The sequence below is a fragment of the Petromyzon marinus genome, chromosome 43 (genome assembly GCF_048934315.1).
Source record: "Petromyzon marinus isolate PM22_M1 ecotype Great Lakes invasive population chromosome 43, UKy_Petmar_22M1.pri1.0, whole genome shotgun sequence".
NCBI lineage: Eukaryota > Metazoa > Chordata > Hyperoartia > Petromyzontiformes > Petromyzontidae > Petromyzon > Petromyzon marinus.
In genome coordinates, this window is record NC_133709.1 from 7,067,690 (window position 1) to 7,095,262 (window position 27,573).

General features: G+C 46.9%; 1 protein-coding gene across 2 annotated transcripts; it reads right to left on the reverse strand.

Annotated features, from left to right (window-relative positions):
- Positions 1-650: 650 nt before the first annotated feature.
- Positions 651-27,573, reverse strand: LOC116951376 (chymotrypsin-like elastase family member 2A). Of its 2 annotated transcripts, XM_076073768.1 has the most exons (8): positions 27,269-27,573; positions 27,058-27,152; positions 14,761-14,864; positions 14,425-14,547; positions 5,838-5,974; positions 4,408-4,550; positions 4,015-4,167; positions 651-1,446 (listed from the first exon to the last, which is right to left on the reverse strand). In XM_076073768.1, exons 1-8 carry the CDS (start codon positions 27,306-27,308, stop codon positions 1,429-1,431), a joined length of 813 nt encoding a protein of 270 aa, XP_075929883.1. In that variant the 5' UTR covers positions 27,309-27,573; the 3' UTR covers positions 651-1,428. The 2 variants fall into 2 exon arrangements, with proteins under 2 accessions (XP_075929883.1, XP_075929885.1); XM_076073770.1 differs by lacking the exons at positions 4,015-4,167; positions 4,408-4,550 and having other exon boundaries at positions 27,269-27,570.

A 27,573-nucleotide genomic window follows, 5' to 3' on the forward strand; every position in this document is an offset into this window, starting at 1 on the left:
CCCCCCCCCTTTATAGTCGGGTGGCTGGTAAAAACACGAAAACCACGTAATTTTTACGTACCGGTGAAAAATGGGAAAGACATACATTTTGGACCTCTGGAATATGTGTAATGAGAGAGCGTCATCTAATGGGCGGAAAGGGGTAACCGCATGGCCACCACCGGGTAGCGGGTAACCAATCCCAAGCGAGGATATATCTGGGCCAAAGGTAATGGCCGGAGTCAAAGGGGAACGTCCGGGAACCATCAGGAAGGTTCCACGAGGGGGCGTGGCTAGAGGCGGAGCTTAGCTCCGCCGAGAGGGATAGAAGCAGGGACATCGGAGGACTCAGGGTCGGTGTGTCGCTGCTCAAGCCTCTCCCCATCATCGACCACGTGGCAGAACCCAGCTAGGCTCGTCTCTTCTCCTGGCACAGCGCCAGGCAGCGGCAGGATCGGGGAGTGAGAAAGAGGCGGACCTCAACGGCGGAAACCAGCGAGGCTCGCCTCTCCTTCAGGCACGGCGCCAGCCAGCGGCAAGATCGGGGAGCGGGAGAGAGGCGAACAGAGAGAACGGCTCGTCCCCGGCCAAAGAGAGAGCAGGGAAACATACGGGGAGAGCGGGAGTGAGCTGTGCAAGAATTATATCAATAAAAGACGCCAGTCAAGATCGTCGTGGAAGTCGTTTATTATTCTACCAAGACTTTTAATGTGTGCAGAGAGGACCAATTACAATTCATACGAGTCAGAGGAACTCTTTGGTACAGGTATCTTCGTCTACAATACACCACACAACACCCATTGTTTAGAAATTTTCATTCAAATACTACATTCAGAAACTGCATATATAAGCTATTTTAGGTACATGCACTGGTTTGTAAATTATTTCATGAAGCAAAATGAGTAAATCCATGAAGCGTTTAAAACCTATGGGATACAATTAATGCAATACAAATCGATGTATATAGCAGTGTGCAACTATTTTAACTGTAAAAAATGATGTTTTACCTATTGCTATGATTATATTTCTGACATCATGTCCAGCCTACTTCATTTCGCCCCACCAAATTTTGTTAGTCGTACTTACATGATAAAATAATCAGTTTGTGGTTAACAACACCGCCAATGTATAAATTCGTGTTCTGTCCACATAAAATATGTCGTTTTCACATGTTAGATGTAGCATGCACAATTCTTTCACGGTTAATTCGCCATAATGTGGTTACATAACGTTCAGAGCGTTTTAAACAAGAATATACATTGCTACCAGCTTTCTGTTGCCTTGATCAAAATACTCTTCAAAAAAGGTTGATTCAGATTAGATTAAACAAGCTTGTGTTAATATTTCAGGAACCATTATGATGTAAATATCAATGAACCAGTATGTGTTAAGACGGCGATGACAATCTTGATGGTACAGTTCATCGCCCACAAGAATGTCCTTCCGAGTTTAATAACGGGCCATCACCTGCACATTGGAAATTCACATAAAATACAATATTATATTTTGAAATATTACTGACAACCAATATTACAAGACAGTAATGGCCATTTCTAAAAACAGGTATTAAGATGTTAAACACCAAACAGAAACCTTATACAAGGCATCATGTCTGCATTAACCACAATGTTTGTGGTCAGAATTCAAACAAAAAACATACTCTGATAATATATGCATTGTTTTTTAAACTGATTGAGCCACACCAGAGACAGCTTTCTTTTGAGCCTCGTCTCAAACGGTGGTAGATCAGAGGACGCCAAAAGGCGTACAGCACAAAAACATTGCACTATCAGAGTAATGAGAGCTTGGGGTGCGCATCTGGGACCTCCTTTGCCAGTACCAAAATGTGATAATAGGTTTTTACCCTTTTTTTGGCAATAACACAGGTGTTAAGATGTTAAAACACCAAACAGAAACCTTTTACAAGGAATCATGTCTGCATTAACCACAGTGCTTGTGGTCAGAATGCAAAAAAAACATACTCTGATCAACTAGATTTTAAGTTTTCGTGACTGCAGGGATCCATACTCTTTGGTTCTTTCGGTAAAGTCACGTAGGTATAAAATAAATTAAATCACGACGTTTCGGGCGCAACACAAGCGTCCATCATCAGGTGGGACAACCACAGCAAGAAACAATTGCTGAAGTGGGCAAAACCATCACGTTACCATGCATAGCAGGCGTTACCAAAAAGATTTCCAAAATCTTAAACAAACACAAGATCCAGGTCCGATTCAGTACAGTACACAAAATCCGTGATCTAATCCCATCTGTGAAGTATGTCATTCCTGACATGCAATATCCTGGAGTCGACAAACTAAGTTGCACCTGTGGTGGGTGTTACATTGGGGAAACGAAACAACATATCTCAGACCGTGTTCGCGAGCACAAGTCAGATATGAAACACGGCAGAACTAATACCTCCGCCGTGGCTGACCATTGCTATAATGCTGTGGGCTCTCATGTTTTTTTCCGAAACCAAGGTACTCTGCAAACCTTCGGGCTACTATCACAGGTTTGTTCATGAAGCCATCCAGACATATAAACATAACTTCAACCGAGAAGATGGATACAAATTGAGCAATCATTGGAAGGATGTTATTAACAAGGTAAAACCTTAACTGCTTTATGGTGTTGCCTTCATATCCGCATCTCCAGTCTTCTTCAGCCTCCCACTCTCAGCCCCGCTCACTCTCCCCCCCCCCCCCCCCGGCATTTTGCCGTGCTCACCCTTTAATCCCTTCTAGCAGCGCTTCACTTGGCAGCGCTCCACTCCCCCTACCCAACACCCCCTCTCTATCTCTCCTCCCTGGCTCCTCCCCCTTCTCTAACCTATATAACCTTTTGTTACAGCAGCCCTTTTGCCCACTTCAGCAATTGTTTCCTGCTGTGATTGTCCCACCGGATGACGGACACTTGTGTTGCACCCGAAACGTCGTGATTTAATTTACTTTATTTTATACCTACGTGACTTTACCGAAAGAACCAAAGAGTATACTCTGATAATATATGCTTTGTCCTTGAAACTGATTTTTGTTTGCATTCTGACCACAAGCATTGTGGTTAATGCAGACATGATTCCTTGTAAAAGGTTTCAGTTTGGTGTTTTAACATCTTAACACCTGTTTTGTTGCCTGAAAAAAAGGGGAAAAACCTATTATCAGTGTAATATAATTTAAACAATACTAACCATTCTAGATATTAACCATTTCCTGCCACCCGAACAAAAATGTCAATTGCTGAACTGCCTGTGTGAAACCCAGATCAAACTTGAACAAGTGGGAACCCTAGCTTGAGGAGCTTCTTGATAAATTATACAGAGGGACGTGTGAAGAGGAGACTTTGGTTGGTGTATTTCAACTTCTTCATTTCGTTGTCACCGCTCGTACACCACAGCAATACTCGTTCAAACCAACCCCGTTTCCTCGTTTCACAGTCTATTTTAAACCTCCACTCTGCCCTTCTTCGCCAGTCACCCTTCTACAATTTCCCGCTCTTTAACAATCCGTTTCTCTTCACCAATTCGATCAGAGTGTCATCCACTCACCAATCTGATTGCGTGTCGTTCACGTCAGTGCTAACACCCCCGATCTCTATTCCTTGCCCGAGTGAGCTGTGTGTGCGTGACGTCAGTGACCCCTGACCTCCGATCCTTACTTGGTGTATCCCCCGTTTGCGTGATTGACATGTGCGGCGTGTGTGATGTTGAGTGCGGAAGGCATGCGTGCTGTTTGTGTGGTGCGAATGTGAGGTTGTACGAGACATCCTCTACACATGCATCTATTTGCTGTACTGCCATCTTATGTTCACCTCACAGCACCCAGTTTTAGTTCTGGATTAAGTCTGTATGAGCCACCAGCCACACATCGAAAGTACTGCATCATAAATGTATGCCACCTTGTTCAACAAATGATAAGAGATATTCGATTAAATATATGAATTTGCTGAGTGTACAAATGCTGTTTTAAAATATGTGTAACCGATGAACGTAGTATACGAGCTTGTGCGTAACAGCAGTGTGAATGTGCAGCTTACGTTTTGAATCCAGGGAATGTAAGCAGATATACGAGAGAAGACTGGAGGCTTAGATAATTTTTTACAATTCACTGCTGATATAAATGTAACAACGCCATGCACAGCCCATGAATTGTCACTCTTCCGACATAGTAGCGGTCCACCCCAATCACCCTTTGAACGAACGGAAAAGTCATTGTTAAACCATTATCCTGAACCACAGCTGAAGTTATGAGTAGACAAAAGTCTTACATCTGTCAGAATGTCAAATACTGTACTGTGTGAAAACTTTTGATGCACTTTGAGCAAAGTAATCCATGCACTGTACAACTTGGGCACATTATTTCTAAAACACTTTCACAACAAATCAGTAAATTGTTTACAAATTGTGACTCAAACAAGAAATGTTCTTACATCGCATGCACCGCTTGATCCATCACCAGCACATGTTGTGTTTGCAGGTAATTTAGAACCCCAAAATGCATCTGTTTTGCATTTGTTGTCGTCAATCACTGGTAGGGTGGCTTGCTGGAGCGTGCTGCTAAATAAACCATTGACTGAAATATATAGAGAAAATGACAAATAAAACTCAGTTTTACAATATCGCATTCATAAATATATTGTACAGTTTGTGGTCGAGTCGCAAGACGTTTTCCTTTTTTAAAAAGGCAGCATTCCACGAGAAGCTGCACCAAACACGGTAACGCATTCTAAGTTAAGGGAGGCGCAAGGGAATTCTAACATGATGTGGTGAAATCTCATAACAGCATTGTGCAAAGTTACGAATGTCTTCAAAGGTGCACACAGCTGCAGGGTTTCGGAAATCTGCAGCAGTGTCCACAAAGGTCAACAAAACAGATTAATGCAGGTGACCCCTCAACGCCTGGTCCTTGGTTATGTTGTCAGATCCTGCAACTGTTGTACAGTTACCAGTTGACCTCCAGAGACCACACCTTGGTCACCCACTTTTGGGTGTCCACTTCAGTGCCTCTCTTGATAGTTTGCCCTCCATCCTGATACTACTAATGTAATTAACCGTGGAAAGATGATAGTAATGTTAACGAGGCCAGTTTTTGGACAGTGTTATGACAATAATTTCTACAAAGTAATAGAGAAATCCCTCGCCAACCGCGGATTTGCCAACCGCAGTTTATTGTGTAGCGTGCTTAAATACGCGGCACACACTGTAGTCCGAGGGACAAACACGTGCGTGTATGCAACATGAGGCTGCACGGGCGAACAACCACCTCATTAGGGGGGGAAGCTGGTGCAAACAAGGTCGGTCCGGGGTTGCACGCTGACACCAGAGGTGTTGCCAGGGAAACGAGCGATAAGGGGTGATTGATGGTCAGACAGGCGCCAGCCGGTCTGGCCCTAAAGAGACACCAGGGTGGAGTTGGTTAATTGGAGAGGGGACATAAATACGGCCGTGAGAGCGTAGAGGAGTTTGTGTTGCTGGGGACCAAGGTGAAGACATCTCGCCACTGCCGCTCAAGCCAGGGATGGACCTCAACCCTCACGAGTCGCCGGGCGGGTGATGGTTGTTACCCCCGCCCAGATTAGGATGAGTGAGTGGGTTGTTCCACCTGATGAAGGATTCTTGTGTTGCGATCGAAACGTCATGATTGATTTCATTTTAATTTATTTTATTTCTACCTACGTGACTTTACCGAAAGAACCAAAGAGTATGGATTCCTGCAGTCACGAAAGCTTCAAATCAAGATTATCATGACGATTACTACATTGATTATATATGTTACTCATTGCACATTATAATCCTGTATTCCATATTTGTTTTGTGACTACCTAATGTATGTGTGGCCATCCTTGTTGTTGCGACCTACTTATTCTGGAGCCCCAGCCGATGGTGTAGCATGTGGTTGTCGATGACAGTTGCTCGTTGTCACTGGGAAGGCAGGCAATCCGTATTCCAGTGTCCTGCGGCACCGGTGCTGTCAGCTTAATCAATCCAACGTCTTTTCTATACACAATTAAAGGGTTCATATTGAGAATGAGAAAATCTGAGATAAGAATCAAGATATAAAACGTGTACACAATATAGTGGATTGGCTCCTAAAAAAACAAATAATGTATTATTTGTTAAACCTACACACTCGATTTTGTTTATTATCAAAAATGTAGGGTGGGAAATGGTAGCGTCGGGTTTTCGTGTCACCTTAAACATAATTAATACCGTCATCTAGGTGAATTTGATGTCATTAATTTAAATCCAGATATCAGCAGAGCTACCTTCCAATAATGACCCTTGAAAAGGTGAACAACCGGTTGAGTGTACCAATAAAACAGTTAATAACGAATAACTGGTGAACAATGGATCAACGTTCACGTCACGCCCCGTCAGTATCCGAGTCTGCCTGGGAAAATGAATGATCCTACAAGCAGACTAAATTCGAAAAGAAGCTTCGTGAGAAGAGCCTCAAAGAATTATAGTCAAAGTCCCAAAGCCGAGAACACACAGCACCAAGATCACATTTCAGTCAGACCAGCCCTACGAATCCTCCAACTTAATGTCGAAGGCATATCAGCAGCCAAGCACAGTCTCATTTAAGTCCTTGCTGCCCAACACCTGCCTGCAAGAAAACCACATTTGCCCAATCCATATACTCAGTGGAGGTCTACTCACCCTTAAATCAGCAGGACTAGAAAGCAACCGCTTAGCTTAATGACTTTGCATTTGTGGTGCCACAACCGCGGAGCAACTCCGCAAGCGCCGCGACTACCTCCCGGCCCCTGCACTAAACGCACACCCGCACATAGCGCACCCACGTATTGTCCTGGCACATCGGGTTTTAATCCGAAGGGCCCCTAGGGGGAGAGTTCCACGGTTTCCCGGTGCCAGGAGATTGGCCGACCCCCACAGGACAAGTTACATTGTGGTGCCCCTAAATTGGCTTAAAATTGTATTGGTGCAAAAGGAAAAGGTTCCCTGGGCCAACTGCAATGAGTTACACACAACATTTGGGGGAGGACGGAGGGTGGAATATTAGGCATAAAGAGCAGACCCTAAGACGCGAACTACTGGGTACAGGAGAACAATGGGTGGGCGGAGCGGCAGCGAGAGTATAAAGGTGGGAGCCCCGGGAGGATTGGAGCTGTTGTCTACAACCTCCGGGCCATCACGACCCACTCCCTGCCTGCCGTCCTGCCTCTTCAAGCCGCTCACAGCATCCGTGTGATGCCAGCGAGTGCTGCTGCGAGACAGTGATTGGGCAAGTTTTCTCTCGTCCTTCTCCCTCTGACTCTCTCAGCGTCCGTGGGACGCCGCGAGTCCAGTTTCAAGGTACGTGGTAGGACGTTTGAGTAGCTGGATTCATAGGCAGAGTTATGCTCGGCTCTCCTCGTGAAATATTCCTCCTCCGGGTAATGCATATTGGTGCCATTAATAAACTCTGGTACAGAATATTGGTGTAGTGTGATTTCTGTGTGTGTGGGCAGAACCTAGGCGTAGCATCTGTGATCTGTGTGTGGCACATCTGCGTAGAGAGACGATGTGCCCGGCATGAGCGCGAGCACAGGGCTGCAGCGTGGGGGTAGTGTGAGTGATTTGAGCGTGCGCGTGAGGCGCGTCTATTGCAGCACCATACGGCCGCCTTCGTTTGCGTGTGCCTGCGCTCGCGTGCGTGTTCCACGGGGGGGGGGGGGGGGGGATATTCATACCAACCGCCGTTTCTGTTGATTAGCGCTCGGCGCGTGGGTTGACGTGGGCCACCTACAGGCCCCGGATCGTGTGCTGCACACTGCGAGTGGAGCTGGGATGGGACTGCTGGGGAGGGTCACCCTGGTGGTCCGTCTCGGACACCAGGTGTGTGACCAATAATTCTATGTTGGCGCTCAATGTACAGCCTCGCCAGCGACGTACCACCGTGGAAGGCAGCGGGGAACGGATTCCGTTTCTGGAGCAAGAGCCGGATCGCCTCTGCTTCACACCCGTGGCCGCTACCCTGGTGATGGCCGTCACCATCGGGCCTCTTGCGGAGATGCTGGTGCCGGTGGCAACACCCTCCACCGATCCCGCACACCGACCATTGGGTGAGGTAATGCTGACTCCTCACCCGGAGTTGGCGGCATGGTACAAGGTTGTGGGGTCAGCCACGCTAGCAGGAAACGCGTACGGGGGCCGACTGTTTATGCAGGTATTTACCCCCCACAGTACCCCAGCAACGCTGCGTCAGCGCACCACGGCAGCCACAGTGTATTCCCTGCATGCACGCCACTCTAACAGCTCAGTGTTTGCCCTCTGGGCTGAGGACCCCTGCCGCCCGAGGATAACCAGGGCCTGGCCTGGTGAGACGGACCGACTCCCAGAGCAGTGGTCGTCCCCCTGCTTGATGCGCTACAGGTACCCTGGGCAGATCTACCCAAGGGGGAGGCTGATCAGCTGCGAGGGTTACTGCGGGAGTACGCCGACGTGTTTAGTGAGCACGATTCGGATATGGGCCGGACAGACCTCGTTAAGCACCAAATTGACACAGGTGCAGCCCGACCCATTAAACTCCCCGCATACCAAGTGGGCACACCCGAACGGGCCCAGATTAAAGAGGTGGTTGCGGATATGCTCCGCAATAACATAATCCAACCCTCAGCGAGCCCCTGATCTGCCCCAGTTGTACTGGTGACAAAAAAGGATGGGTCAACCCGGTTTGGCGTTGATTATCGAACGTTGAACGCAGTTACACTCGGCGACGCCTTCCCCATCCCCCGCATCGATGACACCTTTGACAGCCTGGCAGGCGCTCGGCATTTTTCCCCCCTCGATCTAGCGTCCGGGTACTGGCAGGTGGAGATGGCGAAGGAGGATCAGCCAAAGACCGCATTTACCACCCCGATGGGACTGTTCGAGTTCCGAGTGCTTCCGTTCGGACTCACGAACGCGCCTGCGACGTTCCAGCAGTTGATGGAGTTGGTGATGCAGGGCTTGCGTTGGGAATCAGTGCCTAATTTACCTGGATGACGTGATAGTGCTCAGTAGGTCCCTGTCTGAGTACTGGTCCAAGTTACGGGAGGTGTTCCAACGACTGTGAGCAGCTCATCTCAAGCTCAAGCTGCGTAAGTGTTATATTGCGCAGCGCGAAGTTGGGTACCTCAGACCCCACATTAGTGAGGCAGGGGTGCGCACCAACCCGGGAAATGTACGCGCCGTAGTGGAATGGCCACAGCCGAGGAACCTGACGGAGATCAGGTCATTCTTGGGGCTAGCCACTTATTATCATCGATTTGTGAAAGGATTCAGCGAGATTGCAGGCCCCCTCACCCAACTAATTTCCCCTAAGAACTCCTATCAGTGGATGGAGGCCTACCAGACGGCCTTCACCACCCTCAAGGACCACCTCACCCATACCCCCACCCTGGCTTTCCCTGACTTTTCCACAGATTTTATTTTGGACACCGATGCCTGCAGCAGTGGGTTGGGCGCTGTGTTGTCCCAGGTAAAGGATGGGATGGAGCGAGTCATCGTAATACCAGCCCGACTCTGAGAGGGGGCCAAACTGAATTATTGCGTGACCTGTCATGAACTGTATGACGTGATTTTCGTGTGTAAGCAGTTTCGGACGTATTTGTACGGCAGGAAATGTCGCGTGCGCACTGATCATTATGCTCTGCAGTTCCTCCTCATATTCAAGGAACCGCGGGGGCAGATGGCCCGGTGCCTGATGCAACTGCAGGAGTATAACCTGCAGATCGAGTACAGGACTGGACGGATGCACACAAACGCGGACGCATTGTCAAGGCGACCCGTGGTGCGCTCCGAGACACGGACTGAGGAGGCCTGCCCGTGCTTCACGGGGGGACGCTGCGGACAGGCGACGGCCCCCCTGAACGCCCTGAGACTAACCCCCCTCCATTGGGAGAGAGTGCCGTGTCTGCCACAGAGGTCCCTGTGGACGGAGCCGGGGGCCCGGTGGGCCGCCCAAGGGCCACAGAGCCCGTCCCCAGGGGCCCGACGGGCCGCTCAGCCCCGCCTGGTTGGATCCGAGAGGACGCCCGTTGTGCGTTCCCGGGCCTGGATGACGAGCAGCTGAGACAGGCCCAGCAGTGGGACCTGGACCTGGCGGCAGTGGAGGCGGCCTTACAGGAAGAAGAGGTCGCCCTACAGGGACCCAGGAGTGGTTTGTACGCCCGGTTGTGTGTAAGGGATGAGGTGGTGCGGGAACTAACCGAAGCCGGGCAGCCGGGGTGCATCTGTGTTCCCGCCCAGGTGCGGCCCTAGCTGCTACTGCTGGTGCACGACCACCCGCTCGGGGGCCATGATGGGGAACGGCGCACTCGGGAGACCCTGCGTCACCAGTATCTCTGACCCAAACTAGCGCAAGACGTGGCCGCCTGGGTACAGGGCTGCCGCGCTTGTCAACAATGTGGGCAGAAACCGGCGCAGTATCAGGTGCCCCTGAAGCCGTTCCGCATCAGCCGGGCAAACCAGCTAGTTGGGGTCTACCTACAGGGGCCATTCCTGCGATCGCACCGAGGCAACCAGTACATTCTCGTAGCGGTAGAGTATTTCACACGCTATCCAGTAGCAGTAGCCATCCCCGACAAGACGGCCCTTGTGGTCGCCTGGGCCTTTTTGGAGCATTACGTGCTTAAACATGGGATCCCCGAACGAGTCATTACACACCAGGGTAGTGAGTTCGAGGCAGAGCTCTTTCAGGCGCTGTATCGGGAGTTCGGGATCCAGAAGGACCGAACCACGACATACCACCCCCAGGCAAATGGTATGGTGGAGCGCATGAACCAGACCTTAGGAGGGAAGCTCAAACGCATGGCGGCCACCAATCAGCAGGACTGGGATGAACACCACCCCTAGACTCTGTTCGCCTACACCACCACGGTGCACACCTCCACGGGGCAGACCCCCATCCTAATGATGTTTAGTCGTGAGTCGCGCCTACCGGCAAATCTGTTGTTCGGCGTTCCCCCACCACAACCGGAGCCAGCCCATGGAGCACCTGATGGGGACCCAGAGAGGGGCCCATGGCTGGGCCTACCAACAGGGGTGGCCGCACACCAGCGGCAAGAGCAGGGCACCCATCCCAGTGTGGAGCACCCCTTCTACTCGGTGGGCTCTAAGGTATGGCTGCATACCCCACGCATAGAGGCTGGACAGGTGGGGAAGCTGATCACCTACTGGCACGGGCCCTGGACCGTGGTGCGGCAGATCTCCCTCTGGATGCTACTGATCCAGGGCGGGGAGAGGGGCCGAGAGACGGTAGTCAATGTCCTCCAACTGAAACCGTGGAGGGCGGCCCCGGCGGGGGAGACACCCACTCCTCGGGTGCCCTGAAACCCCGAAATCCCCACACCCCCCGTACCCGACGGCTTCGCGCCGTACATGGGCCCCACTGGGCCCCAGTTCCCAGCGGGCCCCGGCCTGGCAAGGAGGCGGCGGGCGCGGCGGCACTTAAACACCTCCGCCCCTAAAGTTCATTCCCCAGCCAGCGGACGCCGGAAAACGGGAGGAGCCTCTGGAATGGAGACGGAGACCACCGCATGAGCCTCGGACAGCGGAGCCACCACCCACGAAACCGGCAACGAGGGCCGGGCGAATCCCATGGACTCCGCGGTGCTACCTGGTTGAAGCGGCCTAGGCGAGGTGCTCTAGTCAACCCGGGATGGGGACGAACACCTCAGGTGGCTATGTGGTGCCACGACCGCGGAACAACTCCGCAAGCGCCGCGACTACCTCCCGGCCCCCGCACTAAACACAAAACCCGCACGCAGCGCACCCACGTAGTGTCCTGGTGGGGGGTTGCCTGGCACATCGGGTTTTATTCCGAAGGGCCCCTAGCGGGAGAGTCCCATGGTTACCCGGTGCCAGGAGATTGGCCGACCCCCACAGAACAGGTGACATTGCGGTGCCCCTAAATTGGCTTAAAATTGTATTGGTGCAAAAAGAAAAGATTCCCTGGGCCAACCGCAATGAGTTACACACAACATTGAGGGGAGGACGGAGGGTGGAATATTAGGCATGAAGAGCAGACCCTAAGACGTGAACTACTGGGCTCAGGAGAACAATGGGTGGGCGGAGCGGCAGCGAGAGTATAAAGGTGGGAGCCTCGGGACGATTGGAGCAGTTGTCTACAACCTCCGGGCCATCACGACCCACTCCCTGCCTGCCGTCCTGCCTCTTCAAGCCGCTCACAGCATCCGTGTGATGCCAGCGAGTGCTGCTGCGAGACAGTGATTGGGCAAGTCTTCTCTCGTCCTTCTCCCTCTGACTCTCTCAGCGTCCGTGGGACGCCGCGAGTCCAGTTTCAAGGTACGTGGTAGGACGTTTGAGTAGCTGAGTTTATAGGCAGAGTTACGCTAGGCTCTCCTCGCGAAATGCGTATTGGCGCCATTAATAAACTCTAGTACAGGATATTGGTGCAGTGTGATTTCTGTGTGTGTGGGCAAAACCTCGCCGTAGCATCTGTGATCTGTGAGTGGCTTGTCTGCGTGGAGAGACGGTGTGCTCAGCGTGAGAGTGAGTGCAGGGCTGCAGCGTGGGGGTGGTGTGATTTGAGCGTGCGCATGAGGCGCGTGTACTGCAGCACATACGGCCGCCGTCGTTTGCGTGTGCTTGCGCTCGCATGTTTGTTTACACAGCACGCTTTACGCAGCGCGTTTACACAGTATAAATAGCGTGAACGGTGAGGCATGCCCCATAGTCTAATCTCGGTGGTGGCAAAGCCAGCCGTTCAGGTATGTCCCTCAGAGAGGGCATTGGCTTGGGTGGGCCGATCACTCGATCGGCGGGGGCCCGGCGAGAGGCGGCCGAAGAGGAGGAGGGGAGAGTGGAGGGGGTGGACATCGTGCCCCCACACATTCGTTAAATAGAATAAATTTAATAACTATCAAGACCTAAATGTGACTTCCTGGCCAGAAACCAAAGGGGAAACAACATTCACATTTTTGCCTTGTAGGAGACGCACATTGAGGACAGGATGTAGATGGCAAACTACCAAATAAATGGTTACACCCTTGCTGATGCCATCTACCACCCTAATATCCTTGCCACCTTGCTTAGGCAAGGCTTAAAGGTACACCCCCTCAAGTATACCACAAGTGACGGCACATCTATATATATAAAAGGGAAGTTTGTGAATGTGTGTCTGTTCGAAATGTTTAGCATACTTCCCGACATGCAACAAACTTGAAATTTGGCATGTGGGTAGCTTCTAGACTGTACACAATGCAAAAAGTATAAAAATAGACTTTTGTATTTTGGGGGGCGGGGGGGCGCAATAATGGATATATTTTGCACGGCAAGTGAGCGGTGACGTCACATCTGTGATGTCACCCGCATGCGGCAGCGTTACGCAGTGTGCCTGCTGACGTCATGCAATACCCCCCCCCCAACCCTCCGCGTAGGCCGTGTATCCCGCATCGCTGTCTCGACTTTCTAAGTCAACGCGACTATTTTCAGCTCGTTCTTAAATATAAAGCAGAAGATACATCTGTTTGTGTGAAGTAGCAAAAACTCTCGAACGCTGACCTCTGACGTAATGAAATTTGCACAGCTTATGCTGTCTGGAATTTCTAAGGGAACGCGACTATTTTCAGCTCGTCACGTCATTCCCTTCCCGAGTTGCCTGGTTAAGGTTTAATTTCCTTGAGTGAAAAACATCCGATTTACTTAAATTGATTTGTTTCGGATTTTTTCGTTCTTGCATGCATACATTTTTTTCAGGGTTTTCCAGTGAAATATAAGGGAATATTAAATTCATCCAAGACAAGAATCCAAGTCTCGGGCGAAGCCGGGTAGTAAAGATTGTCGACGATAAATGTCACAGTCATGTGATGGTCATCGATGTATACATTACCACCACTGCCATTACCACCACTGCCAGCAGTCACTCACCCGGCTATATATGTGGGTGACTTCAATAGCAACCACACAAAATGGGTTTACTCATAAAAGATTGAAGCCACTGCATTTGTTTTGATGGGTCGCATGACACATGAAATTAGCAACCTGCACGTCCTTTGGATGTGACCATCCGTACCTCCAGCCACCCAACCAGCAAAACTTTTAATAATAAAGTAAACTATAAAAGTATCTGTGTTGAACCAGGTTCCTCCCCAACCCCAACGTCACCAGCACCCCCCTACCTCTTGCACGTGACAACCCTCAGGCCCCCCCTCCTACCCGCATGCGCCCCAGTCGCCCCCCCCCCTCAACCCGTGTCCCCCTCCTCGCGCACCCCTTCCCACGAGCGGCCCCGCCCCCCCACTGCACGCCCCCACTCACTGCTGGCCACCCGCATGCCCCCTCCCCCTCTGCGAATGTGGGCGGCGCATGGCATGCCAGCCAGAAAAAAAACTTGTTCCTAATGCATTGTATGGGTGGTCATCCGATGATCATTTATCACCAAATCATGCAGTCATTTTTTGTGGGACAGACATAGACAGAAGTAAATGTGTAATACTTACTCAGAGCTGGTGTAGTTAAATCCGGAATGGTAAGCAGTTAAGTAGACTTCTGCAACACTTGCCCCAGCCTCCTGCTGGTATATATTGTGCTTGCCGAGCACTACTCGTAGATAATACGTCTGCCTGTGGATTTCACATAAACAACGCAACTCAAACAGCTTTAATTCCATTTAAGGGCTTCCAATTTTTAAATAAATAACAAAGTACCATTCATCCTTAGAAACAAAAGTATGGCTATATATAATACAAATCTACAACGTACATCTTTATACTTAACACAATAGCAGGTTTGTGATTATTAATATCTAAAAACTTGAATGCAAATGAATAACTTACTTGGCACAGCTGCCACTTGTGAGAACCCACTGTGGGGCGATGAGGGTTCCACTACAAGAGTGGTACCATGCGTTTGTCGTTGAATTGTAGTATTGCACAGAGACCTGTTATCGCATCAAGATACAATCGAGCAGTCAAAATCTATAATCATTCAAAGATGCACGTTAGAATCTTTATTTCTACTGGAGAAATCTGATGAGCTATGAAGCTCTTTAAACAGATGTCCAATAGGGGCAGATCTGAACGTTACAACATTACACCTAACATGCATGCACCGATTTATTAATTAACTTAAATACTTATGCTCATGATACAGGCATCGAATCATGCACGAAATACAGTAATCTAAATAAAATGTACGCAAAAAGATGGAATCGTTTTTTTTATTATCAAACATTCTTCAGCAGCGGATTGGACATGGCTGATGATTATTAGTGGTGTGCAGACACAACTCTGCAAACGCCAGCAAACATAACATAATTATTTTAATAGGCTGACGTTATAGATGACTTTTCATGTGACAATGCGATATTAGTTTCCTTTTCTATTTGGCATTATTTTTTAGCTTTACTATACTATCAGTATTAATCAATATTACTGAGTGGTTCTTCCAATGTCTTAAACTGTAGTTCACTCAAAATAAACCTGTTACAAGCATTCTACAGTAATGAGTGGGAGATGGTAGTCTTCACGTGGGCCACCTGTTACGTGTTTTCGTATTACCTTAAACACAACTTATATCGTCATCTAGGTGAATTGGATAGCGTTAATTTGAATTTAGATAGGATTGGTTGAGCTAAATGCCAAAAAAGTCCATAAACCGAATGGTTGCTGTCTTAAAGTTTATCAACTGGATATTGAATTACTCAAGACCTAAATGTAACTTTCTGGTCTGAAACCTAAAGGAATACAGGTCGGTATCCAGTACAAAAATAATCAAATTAATGTAAATATTAAAACGATTGAATAGTTTAAAAGAAAAACAACCTTTTAAGGGAACTTGTCAAAAATACACGCATTTGAATGACTGGTAAAGTGTCACGGTATTGTAGGGATACCGTGACACTGTTTTCGGATGGATAACGCAGCCTTCCGGGTGCTGCTTATTGATCTTATGGCGTGTGCTGTGTGAAATTTCCTTAACACGAAAATTCGATAATGTTCATAGAAATTTTCCATAATTTGTGAATTCGTGGTCTGACGACGTTTTGACCGCAACACAAGCGATCGCTTGTGTTGTGGTCCAAACGTCGTGATTGATTTATTTTAATATAATTTTATGGTATATCTACATACGTGACTTTACCGAAAAAAACAATGAGTAATTTATGCAGTCACGAAAGCTGTAATTCTTTATTAACACACTTCTACGGGGAAGTTACCTTTACAATTCTGTCCTAAACGTTTTGCGCCCCTTGCTTTCTCCTACCCCTCCCACCTCCTCTGCTGCCGTGCCACCCGGTCCCTCCCCCTCACCTCTACTTCTATTTAAGGCCTCTGTCTGTTCATCCCTGCAGCCCTTTTTCTTTTTCCTTGCTTTCCTGTCCGCCTTTCCTCTCCTTGCCTCTTGGTGTCCCTGTATATGTATTTCTGCTGACTTGTACTCTGTCTATGCTGGTATGTTCAATCCAGAGGATGAACACGAAATTTAGCACTCTTCTGAAATTCGTGGTCTGCCAGGCAAGTGTCTAACTGTGTTGTTGGCCTGACTGGTTTTGCATCACTTAATTTTTTCTTAGGTTTGTTGAATTCTCGTCTCTCATCTTCTTGTTGTATTTACCTCCGTGCAGTTTGGCGCTCTCTATATGTTGCGTTGGTGTCGCCCTATATGCTCCCTCGCTATTTGTTTTTTACACCTGATGTAGATCGCTTGTGTTGTGGTCGAAACGTCATGATTGATTTATTTTAATATTATTTTATGGTATTTCTACATACGTGACTTTACCGAAAAAACCAATGAGCATAACCCAGAACTTATGCTTCATCTCAAAAGACAAGAATGGACAGCCACTAATTGCGTCATGAACAATTATAGGTACATTTGCAGACCCAACACAGACCGGCAGTCACGCACACTGGGCTACCGATACCGGTCATAACCTCAAAACTACATTCTCGTTGGAAAGTTCATGAGGCCAACTGGCCCAGCTATGAAGAAACCTGGAGCCAAAGCCTGTAATCTTCAATAAATTCATAAAAATTCTGACATTTGCCACGAGAGATTTCTCTCTTGGGAGGGAATCGGTAAAGATACATGCCATGTTGGCAATCAAAAATGTAACATCTCTTCAAAGAGTTCATTAAACAAGGTGAAAAAAACAAGGGCACCGCACTGCTAGTGTCCCTGAACTCTGCTGAAGAGAACGTTGGAAATACCTCACTGCAGATTTGGACTTTACTCACTCAAGCCATGAAGCCTGGTAACTCCTTTGGAACCTAGGTGACTCAACCAACAGAGCACAGACTACCAAACCCTAAATCAAATACGTTGGCTTCCCACACAATATCCTGCTCAAAGACACCAATGGACAATCGCACCAAACAGGGTGTCCAGAAACAACTCCCCATCACTTTGAGTCAACTACCAGAAGCAATAATCTAGTGAACGTACACTCACTGAAGTGGAAGGGGCCCTCGGGGCCATAAATTCTTAGCAAGGCATAGGGATGTGATGGCCTTTGTCCTGAGTTCCTAAAGAACCTGGGAATATATGGACCATCATAAACAAGACAGGTAATTTATTGACTTAAAGTTTTCGTGACTGCAGGAATTCATATTCTTTGGGTCTCTCGGTAAAATCACGTAGATATGTTCAATTATAAAAAAAACCCACAACATTTCGATCACAACACAAGCGATCGTCATCAGGAGGAAACAAAAGACAGGTAATATCCGGAAATAAGGGAATTATTTCAGTTGTCCCCATTCTGAAACCCATAAACCTGCAAGACTCGCTCTCAAGCTCCAGGCCGATATCTCTCATGTCCTCCACTTCCAAGCTAATGGAACGTGCATGATTGCCTGATTTCCCCCCATTATTGACTCATAACTGCCTCTCGAACAAGCCGGATTTCGAAGTGACCGTAGCTGTTGTGAACAGAAGCTGGCATTCATCGTGAACAGAAAATCAATACAGCAATGATTGACCTCTGCAGCCTATGATACCGTTGGCAGCCAAAATCGAAGCCGTTCAACTGTACACCTAATTGACCCGATGGTCGGCAAATGTACTTTGAGGATACGCCTCACTGGTGAACACAGCCACGAGAGTTATGAACAATGGCCTTTCTCAAGGCTCTGTGCTAGCACCGCCACGATGCAATACATATGTAACCTGACATGTACATTTTCTTGCAAGTTTATATACATATATACACATGACAAACTTTAAACTAAACTTTGTTTTATTTAACCTTGCCACACAGGGCACAACTTTCGAGACCATTGTTAATTCTCTAACAGGCATATTTTCATTATTGGCGACTAATCAAATCCTTCCAAAACCACCAAAAGCGGACTCCACCTGAATAATTGTTCAGCAGATGCGACCCTTGATGCATCCTTTTGTGGTAACCCAGTGTACTATGATCCCACTCCAAGATATCTAGGGGTTATCATGGATATACGCCAAACCTTTGAGCCCCATACAGTATAAAACAAGATCTGTGAAAAGACAAATTAAAACATCGTATTGCTACAGAAATTTTCAGGAATGACCCCAGGCACCGGAAAATAGCTGTGAACTGCCGCCCTGTCACTGATCTACTCAGGTGCAGAGTATTGCACTCCAGCCTCGTCTGGGAGCTCATACACAAAACTGCTCGTTGTATAATTATCTACCACAATTGATATCATCACTGGAATTCTGAAACCAACACCAATCTCCTGGATCGCTCTTCTGGTGAACATTCTGCCACCAAATATCCACGGAGATATGGACACTACAGTAAATGGGTATTTACATGTTTTCTTTCAAACAACAACCTACCTATTAACCAAGACCTCAACAATGTACCTAGCTACCGACTCTAGTCCCGATCCCTCTTCTGGGTCGTGCTGTCACCATCCTAGAGTCTCATCCAGATTCGGAAGAACGCTGGCAAAGCGTGGAACGGTGCGGACATCCAGAAGAAACACCTTATTTGAGACTTAAACATGGCACCTCTTGGCTTTGAAACTCCTCGGAGACACTGGTGCAACCATTAACTGTATCATAATATCAACAGGCCGATGGACACATCTCCATGAATGGAATATCAAAGACAAGCCAAAGTGCGATTGTAACCATGCAACACTACACAAACTCCCTCTTGAAGCCCTCTCATGGCTAGCAGACCTCGACATTAGCATGCAGCTCAAGAACATATTGCCATATGCAAGTAAAACATCTACAGTCATTGTTGTACTGTCAGTTGCACAACATATATCAGCAATTAAAGGAGCCCAATTATTTATGCCACATAACTGCCAAGTGATAAATTAAACCAAAAAATATTTTGTAAAGTGCTCATTTAATTGGTAATCGTGATTTATTTCTGATCTGTAATGATTGTACTCTGTACATGTTATATTTAGACCTGGTCGATCCTGTGCAGGCAAACTACAAAACCTCACATAGCACATCGAAGATGGTTACCAACAGAAGATGATCACTGGTGCAGCGTTTGTTGATACGTCTGCTGCATATGACACTGTTCAACACCGTATCTTGAGCCACAAACTGTACCTCATAAATGGCGACCTAGACCTTAGCCAGACCATTCGTAGCCTCCTAGAGAACAGACGCATCTATGGTCAGAAAAGTAGATGGGGTTCCAGAAAGAATGGCTTACCACAAGGCAGTGTGCTCGCCCCGCTTTTATTCAATATCTACAATGATCAGCCACTTCCTGCTGAATTTCAGCGGTTCGTCTATGCTGACGACCTCTGTATTACCACACTACTGAGGAATTTCGAGAACACAGAGAAGATCCTGGAGAGGGGACTGGACAAGATGTCAAAATACTACCTAAATAATCAACTCAAACCCAACCCAAGTAAAACCCAAATCTGTGCCTTCCACCTATGAAACTGGGATGCAGAGCGACGCCTGAATGTCACTTGGGGAGACCAGAGCCTAGTGCACCAGAGTTACCCAGTGCACCTCGGGGTAACACTGGATCGCATACTCAGCTACGAAAAAACACACTTTAAATACCAAAGCCAAGGTCAACACACGAAACAGTATTCTGCAAAAGTTCGCAAATTCAAAGTGGGGTGCACATCTGTCCACTCTATGCACCACCGCCTTATCAGTTTGTTTCTATGTGGCTGAATATCCATGTTGTACCTGGGGATGCTCAACCCACAGCAAACATGTCGACACTGCCCTAAATGACACGTGCAGAATCCTAACAGGGTGCCTGAGAGCCACCTGTCCGCTACCTATATGCGCTATCTGACATAGCGCCCCCCTAACATCAGGACGTGAGGAGCAGGTGACCACGACCGGCAAGTCAGAGTGACACGTTCGTCATCCGCTACATGGCCATCAGCCAGCACACTGTCTGTCATCGAGAAACAGCTTCTTGTGCTCCACTGTGCCACTGACCACATCACCGGAATCTGCTAGAACTTCCTTCTGGCAAACAGAATGGGAAAAATCAAGTGACAAAACTGCTGAATGGAATCGGTGAAGAATCATCCCCAGTGAGGAGCTCGCATATGGTTCCAATTCCAAATAGCTCACATGCCGGAGCCTAAACATACTGAGAGTGGGTTTCGGCAGATACAACTCTCTTATTAAATCATGGCGCTTCTGCATAAGCGAACATTGTGCTTGTCAGGAGGAGCAAACCATGGATCTACTCCTGAGATGCCCTCCAGCACCACAATGCACTTTTCAAGATTTGGCAATGCCAACACCAGAAGCGGTGGCCTGTGCAGAATATTGGGAAAAGACCGTGCAGGTTGGACAGGTGACACGACGAAGAAGTCAAGATATTAAATATTTGTAAAAACTTCAATCGGCAATAATCATGGAATAATATTTTACAAATAGATGATACAATGATCATGATATATCATAGTATTTCCATGTCACCGCAACCATAGTAAAAATGTATCGTCTCATCTGTAAATATACTGATTTATTTTTGAACACCAATGTAGAGATTCTAGATTTAAAGCTTTCGTGACTGCAAGGATCCATACTCTTTGGTTCTAGTCGGTAAAGTCACGTAGGTAAAAAACAAAACAACAAAAATCACGACGTTTCGGCCACAACACAAGCGGCCTTCATCAAGTGAAGGGATCAGGCTGTCACGAGGACAGCGCTGGAGTGAAACACAGCCACGCTCAGACCGCGACCTTTAAGCTGTGTGCGAGGAAACAAGGTGCCTTGACAAAGGAATTAGCATAAAAATTAGCATTTGATTGGCCGACTTAGCATGGAGGTGGTGTACATGCGGGTGCACATGCCGGTTGGCGCGGGGGGGAGGGGAGTTTACCTATTGATGGTGTGAAAAGGGAATTTAAGAGCTGCAAAAGTTTGGGGTACCACTACTTGAAAAATATACTGTACCATTGAAAATTAGTTTAATGTTTGGTTCGATTTAGAACATCTTTCCAATAGTTGCTTAATTTGAAACCATCTTCTCGGTTAAAATTGTGTCTGTGTTTGTAGATCTGAATTGCCTCGTGAACAAATCTCTGATAAAAACCCGTGGGTTTGCAAAGAACCTTGGTATCGGAGAAAATTATATCGTGATCACCCACAGCGTTGTAACAATGATCAGCTACGGCAGAAGAATTCGTTTTGCCGTGTTTCAAATCTGATTTGTGCTCGCGAATTCGGTCAGAGACATGTCGCTTTGTCTCCCCGATATAGCAATCACCGCAGGTACAACTCAATTTGTAAACCCCGGAGTACTGTAAGTCAGGAATAACATCCTTCACGGATGGGATCAGATCACGAATTTTGTGTACTGTATTGAACCGGACCTGGATCTAGTGTTTGTTAAGAATTTTGGAAATCTTTTTAGTAATGCCTGCTATCAAATTCACCATGGAAGTGGAGAAAGATGGCAAGCTACCATTCTTAGATGTTCTGTTTGAGAGGAGACCTGATGGCTCATTGGGGTATTCTGTCTACAGGAAACCCACCCACACAGATTCCTACTTGAAACCTGATTCCCACCACCACTCAGCTCAAAATAATTATCTCATTAAAACTTTATACCATAGGGCTCATTGCATTTCGGACCAACACCACCTGACCAGTGAATTAAAACATGTGCACCTGGCCCTCAAAAGGAATGGATACTCTGACCGTACCATCCGCCAAGCTGTTTCCCCCTCCATACAGAAACAACCACTTGATACTCCGGTCAAAACCATCACACTACCATATATAGCAGGCGTTACTAAAAAGATTTCCAAAATTCTAAACAAACACAAGATCCAGGTCCGGTTCAATACAGTACACAAAATTCGTGATCTGATCCCATCCGTGAAGGATGTTATTCCTGACTTACAGTACCCCGGGGTTTACAAATTGAGTTGTACCTGCGGTGATTGCTATATCCGGGCGACAAAGCGACATGTCTCTGACTGAATTCGCGAGCACAAATCAGATTTGAAACACGGCAAAACGAATTCTTCTGCCGTAGCTGATCATTGTTACAACGCTGTGGGTGATCACGATATAATTTTCTCCGATACCAAGGTTCTTTGCAAACCCACGGGTTTTTATCAGAGATTTGTTCACGAGGCAATTCAGATCTACAAACACAGACACAATTTCAACCGAGAAGATGGTTTCAAATTAAGCAACCATTGGAAAGATGTTCTAAATCGAACCAAACATTAAACAAATTTTCAATGGTACAGTATATTTTTCAAATAGTGGTACCCCAAACTTTCGCAGCTCTTAAATTCCCTTTTCACACCATCAATAGGTAAACTCCCCCTCCCCCGCACCAACCGGCATGTGCACCCGCATGTACACTACCTCTATGCAAAGTCGGCCAATCAAATGCTAATTTTTATGCTAATTCCTTTGTCAAGGCACCTTATTTCCTTGCACACAGCTTAAAGGTCGCGGTCTGAGCGTGGCTGTGTTTCACTCCAGCGCTGTCCTCGAGACAGCCTGATCCCTTCACCTGATGAAGGCCGCTTGTGTTGTGGCCGAAACGTCGTGATTTTTGTTGTTTTGTTTTTTACCTACGTGACTTTACCGAATAGAACCAAAGAGTACCAATGTAGAGACACACGACTTGGAGAAGAACACATCCTCAAAGTGACTGTGTGAAAATAATTACATTGATCTCCAGCTGTGATCTAGGAAGCACTAAATGGACAGGAAATTAGAAGAATAGCATGAAATAAAATGGAAAAAGAAAGTTAAGAAAAGTATGGCGGGAGGAGATGCTTAATGGAGGCAGAGGTCAGGTCAGAACCGAATGAACACAAATCGCCCTGTGTTCTTTTAGTGATCCATGTTACAAGTCCTTATTAATATCGCTTAGAATTCATCATAGATGTGTTGTTTTTAAACTTGAGAAAAATTAGGTCAACTCGGGCTGACTGAGTTGATTCGAGTTAAGATGTTGTGTTGTCTTGTTGTATATGCCCCCCTTTCCATCTTAATATTAACAAGTAATTTTTCAATGCATATAGATACATATTTCTATTGTTTCTTTTAATTTTAATAATGAATAAAAACACCAAACCAGGCCTCAGCATGGCATGTGGAGGTCATATTTACGTTGACCCACTAACACGATTTTGACGTTCAGAGCCCTCCCAGGGTCAGAGGGAGCAGATAGAGAGCAGAGCGCAGCGGATTGCAAGGGGCTGACGTAAACACAAAGCCAGGGTCACTGGGAGGTTGCGTTAGCCTAGATCTAGTTAAGTCAAAAAAGCTAATTGGTTCTGCATTACTATTAAAGTAACTTAAAGTCGGAATTTAATGACAGGGTAGGCTAAAGTTATTGATCTTCACACCCACTTTAATTGAACCCTGCCACAAGCTACGTCAATGTAACCATCACCCGTCTATTAATTTAATATGAAATGTATTTACATATTTTAATAATTTCTATACGACTTGACCCGAAGCCTAACAATCAGGTTTTCCTAAGTCAACATGAATGCTCTAATCCACCCATACGCAAATAATAAGCCGGGTTAAAGTAAGAGTAGAGAGGAAAAGAAATGCAAGCGCACAGCAAAACTGCAACGTAAGCAAAGGGCGATGTTAAACCCAGGGTCGGAGAGAAAGGAAGATCCCGGCCGTCTTTATATCCCCGCAGCGCGGAGTAGGAGTGTGTATACGCTCGGGGAAACACGAGTCAAACACCACAACGGGAAGCTGACCCAGACCTTGGATTAATACAGAATCATAACTGTGGAACTCTGATGAAATGAAATGTTAACTTAAAACTTTTTAACCATTTCTTTGTGCGTCGGTGAAAGTCGGAGGGAATATCGCCCCTCCCTCCAGGTTGTGCACCCAGACAGAGAGGCGCCTTCGAGACAATTTATAACATTTGATTGTTTTACTTGTGGGTTTTATGGTAGGAGTATGACAACGGAATATACCGTGGGTGATGCACACAATGACACACACTGACACATGTACGGACACACACGGACGCAGATACATACGGACAAGTCCTGACACAGCAAAAATAGAAAGAAACCCCGCCTTGTGGGCAGGATCCGAGTGAAAGGATTTTTGGGCATAAAAAGAGGATCCTGAGCATTGAAACCTCAGTTCGACCGGGGGGGGGGGGGGGGTCGGCTCACCAGAGTTCGACCGGGGGGTCGACTCTCGGGAGACAGTTCGACTCGGAAGAGGTCGGAACTCGGGGAGTTCGACCAGGGGGTCGGAACTCGGGGAGTTCGACTCGGAGTTCAACTCGAGAGTTCGACCAGGGGGGTCGGAACTCGGGGAGTTCGACCAGGGGGGTCGGAACTCGGGGAGTTCGACTCGGAGGGGTCGGAACGCGGGGAGTTCGACCAGTGAGTCAGCTCAGGAGCAGTTCAAATCGGGAACGAGAGCAACAGGTCGCCAGCCGGCGAGCTGCAGAGCAGGGGGCGGCGAGCAGAGGCCAAAGTGGCCCGTCGCTACCCACTGACGTTGGCAAGACTCGCAGGGTAGTGAGGCGTCACCTAGTGTGATTTCCAAGAGCTGAAAGACAGAGTATTGCTGGAAGTTTATTCTACATTGAGTCCAGCTGCAGAGCAACCGACGCACCAAGCAAGAGCTTCTGCAAACCAGAGCAAGAGCACGTGCGACTTGAGTCATCCAGCAGTGGAGAAAAACCTGCTTTCAGCAAACCAGCAACGAGCACGTTCGAGTTCTCCACCCAGAGAGAGGGAGCGTGCCGATGCAGCTCATCCAGCAGCGGAGAGAAACTGTTGTCAGCGAACCAACACGAGCGTGATCGCGCAGCTCATCCAGCAGTGGAGAGAGGTGTCCACTGAGCAGCACTGAGAGCGATCAAGCAACTCTCTCCCGTGGACAGAGGCTGGCTGCTGTGTGGAGAAGGGAACGCCGATACGTATGATGCACAACCCCCACTCACCCTGACCGCTCTAAAGGGAGCGAGTATCCCTTTCATACAAGGGACACGTCGACGTATGTTAACGCGAGAAGACCAACCACACTCACATTACCCTATGAAGAGAACTCCACGATACGATGATGCGCTATGCCCCACTACACGACCAATCTGACGTTCGCTGGACCTAAAGACTCAACTCCAAACAATGACTACTCCACACAATTCATCACACACAAACACACTCAAGTCCGTGAACCATCTGGCCGTGGAAGCATCGATCGTGTGATAACAGTCCGTCGTTTATAAGTATATTCGTAATTTCCCTCTTTAATATTTTGTTTTGGACTGTACTTCTAATCGCATAAGTTACCAACCGATCCATCAATACGAATTAATCCTTGGCACCTTCGCCACGGAGCTACGCTCCCGGGGAGGAATCGTGCGAAACCGATTTTCTGATCATACAATCTTATTCACGAATTAATTAATCTCCCGTGAGATAACACGTTCCGCCACACACCCTCACACATAAGCCATTTCGGTAATCTTATAGTCTGTCCGGTGGATCTGTTGTTACATTTATGCCTTTGGAAATAATAACTGTTTGATTGTCTTTTTATATGAATACCGTTGCAGGTTAATCAATCGCCTGTGATAATGTGCTGACCATTTCAAGCATAATGATCGTTCATATTATAATGTATAAGCTTTTGTGTAGCATAGCATTGGCATGTTCTAACTCTCTCTCTCACGAACAGCAATCGCTTTATGCGGGGTCCATGTGTTATCAAAGTGAAATCGTACAGTCGTGGATGAGACTGTCTTGATACCGTGTGGATACCGTGTTGAAGTTCTGAGATTTAGAGTTCACATACATATTATAGTTAAGGTTTAATTAGAAAATAAATTGATTAATACAGAAGTGGTCGTGTGATTCTTTCCTGAAATTTTTGCATAAGATCTGTATCCTGCGATGAGATATGAACTCGGGAACCTAAACTATAAACACACCAATCCACACTCATTAAACTAAAGCGAATGATATGAACTTGGGACCTAAAATATGAACACTCGGGGAGTGTTAAAGCGAGAATCATTGTATTATGCTGATCAATAATACGAAGTTAGACAACGAGGCCGAATTGACACTAGCGTAACAGCACACGATTGATTGCGTTATCCTGATTGATAACCCCACCTCGTCAACGAGGCGGGGCCTGATTATCATAAAGGCTATAATTAACACAACCACACCCACTCGTATAAATTAATACGATTACGTCTCTAATTAGCATAGTTATACGCATAATTACACGAATGAACATAATTTTGGATTAATTATGCAAATTTCGAATTTCATTTAATTTTCATTACTTTTCATCAATTTTCACACACCCACATATACAACAGTCTCAAGGTCAAATAAGAACGTAAATCATGCAAATCAATATTCAGCTGTGAGTATAAACTGGCTGGCAAATTTCCATAATGTGTCAATTAATTGTACCGTGTTGTTTATAATCGGAGAGAGCTGTAAAGAGCCAATTGTAACCCACTGTACTGTTTCTATGTTCGAATGTCTATGTTCTCCACCTTCACCAATACGCAGGGATCAGCGTGCTGAAGTTTGAAAAAAGTAGCCTAAGAACACTATTGTTTGTCTACATCCCGGGTGTGAATGCAGAACTTCACATCTAAGAAACTCATTATACTGTCACAATCCTGAAATTTTGAATTGATCTCATACCTGCCAAGGCCAGCTGTGAGGAGTGGCCTCATTACCACCCTCAATGCGGTTTTGTGGAGTCGCAGAAAAACCACAAGTCTGAGCCGAGACAAATGCTGTGGAAAGAAAAGCATGTGAGTAACAAACACTCCTGGTGAAATAATTTAGTAGTTACATGAAAAAAAACTAGAATGCGAACTAATCTTACTGTGAGCAATACATATGTGAATACCTTGATTCAGCAGGAAAGTGAAGATCAGGAGAGTGACCATGATTTATTGATTGGGGTTTTCAACACACTGTCAAATGACCGACGCGCAGCCTCTATATATCCAGGGACATACAAGGAAGTGAAATGTATTTTATGCAAAAATTTTGCGATGATAAATGTTCTGCGGGCATGGTGTCACGAGTCTACGAGTCGTAGGTAGTAAAGTTCCATCACTACTTAAAAAATTCTTGCGTATTTTTTTGAGTTGTGACAGAAAATATACAAACAATTCACGAGCGCATTGTGTCATGAATAGTGACTTTCAA